We start from the raw sequence: 8490 nt of genomic DNA on the forward strand, positions 1-8490 counted from the left end.
TGTATGATGAGCTACCTCTACTCCAAAGCTCATGAATGTGTTAAATTATGATTGAAAGTCACTTAAAAATGCAGAAAAACTAGTTTTCTACTGTCATGACTCACACATCTCTTTGAATCGAGTCATGCATCAGGAATGAAAAATTGATTTTCTCCTACCACGACTCGAGTCATGACAACATTTTGGTAAAAAACTTGCTGTGAATCGAGTCACAACATCCCTGGATCTATGACTCGAGTCACTCTGTATATAACTGATAAAAATCCCATTTTTATGTCCTAATTTATTACTAACATGTTTAACAAAATTTTATGACTATTAATCGAGATAAGTTATGTTTATTCAGTTGATCTATTATGCCGTGGGTACATGTGTAAACACCACTAATCATGTTAAGACGGTGGTTGAAGTTGCACCATCGTAACTATTGATAAACTGAGTTAAGGTTAGACGAAATGTCGAAATTGCTAGTGGCGGACGTCATTTTTTTTTACATGTCTTTTATTTTTTTATTGTCATTATATTCTTAATTTAAATAAAAGACATGCTGAGATAAGCGAGTTCTTGAGTCGTGCGTGTTTTCGAATCCATCCTAAAACTCGCTACAACAACAGGAGGTGAGGATTATGATTTGGATGCGCACTTGTCCGGAAAATAAAAAGAGTAAAATTGAGTAAAAATAAAAGATGTTTGTTGTTAAAATTGAGAAAAATTTAAATAAGGATAAGTTTTTTTTCTTGTTTAGTGGAACAAAAATAGTAAATCTAAATCTAGTTGAGTTATTTTGATAAAATTATCACATATTTTGAAATAAAAAAATAATTATAACTCTATTAATTTGATGATTTGATTAAGGATATTTTTTTTTTCTTTCACCACCCATTTAATCTGGTTCAGCGGTCAGTTCTGACATCAAGTGGTTCTAACTCTCTCCCGATCGTAGTTGCGGGAATTCGAACCCTGATCATTCATACCAAGTTCAGCGTCAATCATCACTGAACCAACTAACGATCGGTTGATTAAGGATAATTTAGAAATAATCAACCTTATTATTATTATTATATTAGTAGTAGTAGATACCTTAAGCAATGCCTATTGATTCTATTAGATTTGGCAATTAAATATTTGAAGAGATTAATTTTAATGTACTATTATGTAAAAGAAAATTACATTGTCAACAAATCATAATTATTATATGGCTTTCTTTTTGAGCAAACTATTTTTGTAATTAATCTGATGGTTAAAATTCATTGACAATAGATTACATATTTTAATTTTAATAAAGTTATTTGAACATGAACTTATTTAGTACGACTAGGAGTTTACATGGTCAAGTCATGGAATAATATCCAAAATATATAGATTCCCTTCAAATATGAGTTTGACTCTTTCCTAGACAATTTGTAAAGAACAAAACGTACCTGCCTACTAGTATATAAAGTATAAACTGTTCAACAGTTCCTCTTACAAAAAACAGTTTCAATCAATTAAGTTAAGCCTGCAAATAATAAATCTTTCCACTAAACGAAGACAGTTAAAAAAATTAATTATCTTATATTCATAGGTGAAGCGTCAAACAACGATGAAATCACACATGAAATTGCAAAATCTCAAGTTTAAATTATGATGAAGGTGTCCGACTATCATTATTGGCATTGTCAATTGAGATGAAATTTACGCACGCATAACTATTAATGCACGTTCTAATTGGTTGAAATTAACATGAGTTTCTCATTTTAAAAGTAGGTTCCACATAAAGAGGTGAATTTCTCATGTGTTTTAGCATTTTCGACTTCTAGTCACTAACTTTCACAAACTTGTAATTTTGACGGATTTGGATACTATATGTTTTTTTTAATGTGTTTTACACTCTCATCATCACTTGTTTATTTTTATTTTTAATTTCCCTCTCTTCACACTCACAGAAATGAAAAAGGAGAGAGATTTGGAGAAAAAAAAAAAGAGATGATCCAAATTCGATTTTGACCTCATAACTTTTAAAATAACAATTTTAGCCAATTTTACAAATGATTGGCCATCCACTCATTTTGACCAAATCAACATTTACGTAGACATTAAGTTAAATGACCTACATGCCACATAAGCATTTTATGTCAGCTAATAAATAAAATCAATTAATATAAAAATTTAAAAAGAAAGAAAAATTAAAATCAATTTTTTTTTTTAATTATAAGTTGGCATAACATTAGTCACTACAATTAGTATTCACATATCCGTTGGTTTGATCAAAATTAGTAAGATGCTAGATATCTATATATATAATTCCTAGATAGTTCTCCTATTATCCATCTTAACCCTAATCCATATCACTCATTTACATCCAATTAAATCACACAATAATGCCACATCACTTCCTTATATTATATCATTTTCATCTCTATTTTTTTTGTTTCCACATCACTTCCTTATATTATATCATTCTCATCTCTCTATTTTTTTTTTATATTATATCAATCTCATAATAAATAATAAAGAATTATGCTTCTCCAATTATCCAAAAATTGATGTCACAAGATGTTACAATTTTCTACATTATTATTGAATTATACCTCTCCAATTATCCAAAAATTGATGTCACAAGATGTTACACTTTTCTACATTATTATAACATTTCTTAGTGACAATGAAGATGAACATAGTTGGATTCTCTTTCAACATTTATCCCATTTAAATGTCAACCGTTTTCATAGAAACAACAAAGAGTTTATAATTTAGTCACACAAAAAAATACGAAGATATACATTATTGACTTAATTACATTATAATTTTAGAGAAGAGTGAAGGTTATGCAAAAAGTTAGGTTATGGGATTGAAATATATAATAACCATTATCATTATCATATTTCATTCAATTTTAGTGTGTCGCCTATGCGTTGCACTATTGCATTGGCTGACACACCCCACAAAAAAAAAAATATTTCATTCAATTTTGATGGTCCGTACTCATTCTCTATACATATAGGTATATATATTGGTTGGAGGAAGTGATAAGTACATCACTTTTATATTATTATTATTATTATTATAATTTTCATTTTATAATACTTATTGTTACAATTTACACGAATAATTTTTCAACATTATAATATAAAATACCACATAACACCTGTGCATCGCACGGGTCTGGGACTAGTTTGTAAAAAGAGTTAAAATTAAAAGTCAAAATTGTTATTTTAAAAATTATGGCACCAAAAATACAAATTAACCTTAATATAAATATAATTTCTATTGATCAAATGATATTTTCTTTTTGAATGTGTTATTAAAAATAAATCGAACATTCAAAAATTAGGAATGGAAAGATTAATAACTAGTCCGTTTGAATTAATTTATTTTTGAGCTTATGCAATTTTTATGTATTATTATAAGTTTGTCAAAGTATAGTTTATGATAAAATAGTTTATACAAATTCGATTTTCACTACTTTGAACTTATAAAATAACATATGAACTTATAAAATAATATAAAACCTAATTTATATTATATAAATCATTTGAATAAGCTTAAAAATAAGTTAATCCAAACGTCCGCAATTTTTCACTTGTTGTGCTGTGATTCCGACCATATAGTAAGCCGGTGACAAAATGTGAATCACAACAACAAGAAGAAAATAACATAAATATATGTCAACAACCTCAAGATGACATGAGGCACACATGGGTGGCTGCGCAATTGACTTTCCAGTTCACACCCAATACAACAAAATTTTTAAGAATCTGTCACCTTTATCGGAAAATATATTTTAGTCTAAATTTTAACAGAAAATATTTTTAATATCGTACTCACTTCGATTACTATTATAAGTAAAAATTATTTTTTAGATTTTTTAGAAAGTCAACATTTAAACTATATTATAGATAAAAAATATTAATTTTCCAATCAACCGATAGATTTTTTTTTTATAATAGTGACCATATGAGAGTACAATATATCTTATTGATAGCACTTTGTCTTTCAAAAAAGCATTTATCAAGTGTTTCATGGTGCACAAATCATCAATATTATTATAATGGATAAGAATTTTATAAAATTCAGGGGAATGAATCCTCTCCAGTTAAAAAATGTGTTTAGTGAAATCTGGATAATTGGATGCAAGATTCTTTTTGTTTGCAGCCAGCCAAGTATTAAAAAAGGAATGGATGATATTGATTAACACTGGCTTTCCTTCGGTAAAATTCTCACGGGAGAGAATCCTCACCCTATTTAGAGACCAACATGACATTAACTTATTTCCATTGGTTTGTCCATGTTTTTTTTAATGGAAAATACTAACTAGTGTACTTGGAGCACTATTTTAATATCTTAAATAATAAGTTTTTAAAAGAAAATTATGAAAAAGAATGTTTAAAGAATGTCCCAGAAAAACTCATTAACAATAGCAAGACCATTTTTTCTAATGAATGAAAAACAACTAATTCCACACCGACCCATCAATGAATCAAATTTCTTCATTTTTCCCATATATCCAATCCAATTACCCCATCTTTAACTTTATGCCGCCATCAAATCAACAACAAACAACTATATAATAATGATAGAAAAAATAAAAATTAGATGCATTAAAAAAAGAAATAGTATAGTACTATATTATTAAAAAATAATCATTCCACTACCATGATAAGTCAAATACACGCCATGAATAAAGTAAAGAAATTTAAATTCCATTCCACATTTTTTTTGTTTATTTCATACTTCATAGTAAAAGTAAACACGGTTTGGTTTTGGTCATAGATAGATAATGGTGTCTCTTACTTACACGCATAATCACTAATTGCACCCCACACCAAACTTCACAAACCCCTTCACTACCAAACACTATTTAAGAGCCTCATTTACAAATCCCAAAACCCATAACTCATCAAATCCCAAACACACTCTTCTTCTCTTAAAGCTATAAACTTTCATCAACCCAACTCACACAATTCAAAAGGGTCACAATTAAGTGAAGTTGTTGGTGTTCTTGAAAGTTGAAGCAAATATAACAAACCCAATTGTTCAATTTCTCAAAATCATTTTTTTTCCCCAATTTTTTGAATATATAAACCAAGATATTTTGCTTTTGGTTCTCATATCTTTCTGTTAATCTTCTATGGCAACTTGGGTTTTATCAGAATGTGGTTTAAAGCCACTTGCTCCAATATTTCCAAAACCAAGAACAGGTTTTGTTGTTTCCAACAACTCAAAGATTCAATTTTTAGGCACAAACAAAGGAGTAAAAGATCTCAAATTACAATTTCAACCAAAAAGTTTCGATTTTAAGGAGAAAACAAAATGGGGTTTGAATGTAAGTACTCCTTTGAGAGTTGACTCAATTCAACAAGAACCAGAACAAGAACAAGAACAGGAACTTCCACAGTTTGACCCTGGTTCACCACCACCATTTACATTAGCTGATATAAGAGCAGCAATTCCAAAACATTGTTGGGTGAAAGATTCATGGAAGTCAATGAGTTATGTTTTGAGAGATGTTGTTATTGTTTTTGGATTAGCTGCTGCTGCTGCTTATCTTAACAATTGGATTGTTTGGCCTCTTTATTGGGCTGCTCAAGGAACCATGTTTTGGGCTCTTTTTGTTCTTGGTCATGATTGGTAAATATTTTTACAAGTTTTGTTTTTTAGTTCTAATTCAGTTTTTTATGCTATGGTTGACTTTTTGGTTGATTTCAAAATTGTGTCTTTGTTTGACTTTTGATTGTTGTTTTGGAATTTTCAGTGGTCATGGAAGTTTTTCAAGTGATCCTAAACTTAACAGTGTTGTTGGACATTTGTTACATTCTTCAATTCTTGTTCCTTATCATGGATGGTATGTTAATGTTCTTATGATATAAAATTATGATTCTGATTTTTTCTGGTTCATAATAGTTTCAAAATGGCCAAACATGAGAAAACATGCTCTGATAATCAACACGTTTTTATATCGTTTGTATTAGACACTTTTGTCTTTCTAGCACCAGAGGCTGTAAACCTTTTAAAAAAAGTTCAAAAGGTCATGCATAGTAAAGTTGTGTCGCCTAGGCCTATGAATGTAGTTTTTCAAAGATTGAGTTTTGCTATACAATAGGGTTTAGCGGCACGGCTTGTTACTCGTTTACCTGTTGTTCATATGTAATTATTTTATATATATTAGACATTTGAAACTAATATATTTTACCTTGATTATACAGGCGAATCAGTCATAGAACTCATCACCAACATCATGGTCATGTTGAAAATGATGAATCTTGGCATCCAGTAAGATGATAACAATGTTTTGTTCTTCAGTTTTAAGAACAATTATCAGCAAAATTCTAATATAAGAAGTTTATTTGCTAATTTTGCAGTTGACAGAAAAAATATTTAAGAGCTTGGACAACGTGACACGTTCTTTAAGATTTACATCCCCTTTTCCATTGCTTGCATATCCTGTGTACCTTGTAAGTTATTTATCGGAGAAAATGCAAAATACACCGTTTTGTGGTTATTTTTATACTGCGGTTCCAAAGTGAACTTACGTGACAACATCATAAGTTCTCGTTAGATGTCATTGTAAAATTATTTTTCGCTGATTGTGCATCTCAATTAAACTCTATTTATTTGTGCCTACAAGTTTTGACCATAATTTCTATATGAATTAGTCTTGGTAGAGGAATTGACTTAACTGTTGTTCTTTTAATTCAGTGGGCCAGGAGTCCTGGGAAGACTGGTTCTCACTTCAATCCCAACAGTGACTTGTTTGTTCCAAATGAGAAAAAGGATGTAATCACTTCTACAGCTTGTTGGTTTGCTATGGTGGGTGTACTTGTGGGATTAGGATTTGCAATGGGTCCAATTAAATTGCTCATGCTTTATGGAATTCCTTATATTGTAAGTTTCATCTCATTTTCTTTAGTTTCCATGGTTTTACTTTTTGAATCTATTATGAATGATGTTCTAATTTGACTTTGCTTTGAATTGAAGATTAATGTGATGTGGTTGGATTTGGTGACTTACTTGCACCATCATGGTCATGAAGACAAATTACCATGGTATCGTGGAAAGGTACCTTTATATTCTCCGACTTAGATCCTCTGTAGTAGTTTAGTCTATTCAGTCAAATATGTACCGTTGGATCAATATTGTATAGTGAATAGTGATCCAATAAGTGAGATATGATTGTATTGATTGCTGTGCATTTTGGTTTGTTGACGTGTCTATTCAGTCAAATCTCGATAGATGGATTGAGATTGTACATTGATCCAATGGGTGAGATATGATTGTTTTGGTTGGATGCTTGCTATTCTTTTTGGTTTCTTGACATGTCTATTTAATCAAATGATAACCGTTGGATTGAGATTGTACCTTGATCTAATAAGTTAGATATTATTGCACTGATTGGACGGCTACTATGCTTTTTGGTTTATTGATGTGTCCATTCAGTCAAATCTCGACCGTTAGATCTAAATTGTACTTTGATCCAATAGTCGAACTATGACTACACTAACTGAGCGACTGCTATGTTTTTTGACTTGTGGATGTTTTCGTAATCCGGTTTTAGCTTACATATTTAATAATCTTCCTAATATTGAATAGGAATGGAGCTATCTTAGAGGTGGGCTTACTACTCTTGATCGCGATTACGGATGGATTAACAACATTCACCACGACATTGGAACTCATGTCGTTCATCACCTTTTCCCTCAAATTCCACACTATCACTTAGTAGAAGCTGTGAGTTTCTCTCAACTTTAAGTCAAACAATGGATACATAGTACTATAATTTGTTTCTTGTTTCAAGAGTTTGAATCTTTTTTACTTTGCTTGCAGACTAAGGCAGCTAGGCCAGTGTTTGGAGATTATTACAAAGAGCCAAAGAAATCAGCTCCTCTTCCTCTTCACCTTATTGGAGAGTTTATAAGGAGCTTGAAGAAGGATCATTATGTTAGTGACACTGGAGATGTTGTTTACTACCAAACAGATCCTAAAATTAGTGGCTCTGCCAAATCAGAATGAAATTTAAGTTCTTCAATTTTGAACTTATAAAGTTAGTACACATTATTAGAATCCACTTCATTAAAAAAGGTGATTGGTGGAGATTAAAAGAGTGTTTAGGGAATAAGATTATCCTTCCTAACAAGTGATTTTTGTAAATTGATTATTCTTCATGAAGGAAGTGATATCATGAATTATGATTAAGTTAGTTATTTATTTGCTAAAATTAAAGCACTTTGGTTCAATGTGATACTAATTTTGAATATATAATTTGTCTAGTTTGGAATATAATTTGTCAATGTATTTTTAACTATTGCTTTCAAAAGTTTGTTAAAAATATGTAGTCACACTTTTTTTTTTGTCAACTGTAGTCACACTTATTAAAACACGTTTTTTAAAACTTTTTTGTTTGGTTCTTTTATGAATAGACCAAACATAAGTTTGTTGTTTATGCGTTGTTACTTTCATGTTTTCAATGATGTGTTTTTCACCGTTTGGTCACTTTGTGCTGGTGCATTCGAT

General features: G+C 30.2%; 1 protein-coding gene across 1 annotated transcript; it reads left to right on the forward strand.

The window, feature by feature from the left end:
• Nucleotides 1-4635: 4635 nt before the first annotated feature.
• Nucleotides 4636-8231, forward strand: LOC123889397 (omega-3 fatty acid desaturase, chloroplastic-like). The gene is made up of 8 exons (XM_045938717.1): nt 4636-5610; nt 5735-5824; nt 6186-6252; nt 6342-6434; nt 6679-6864; nt 6958-7038; nt 7570-7707; nt 7804-8231. Exons 1-8 carry the CDS (start codon nt 5111-5113, stop codon nt 7987-7989), a joined length of 1341 nt encoding a protein of 446 aa, XP_045794673.1. The 5' UTR covers nt 4636-5110; the 3' UTR covers nt 7990-8231.
• Nucleotides 8232-8490: the final 259 nt, after the last annotated feature.

Source organism: Trifolium pratense, linkage group LG6 (assembly GCF_020283565.1).
Source record: "Trifolium pratense cultivar HEN17-A07 linkage group LG6, ARS_RC_1.1, whole genome shotgun sequence".
Taxonomy (NCBI): Eukaryota; Viridiplantae; Streptophyta; class Magnoliopsida; order Fabales; family Fabaceae; genus Trifolium; species Trifolium pratense.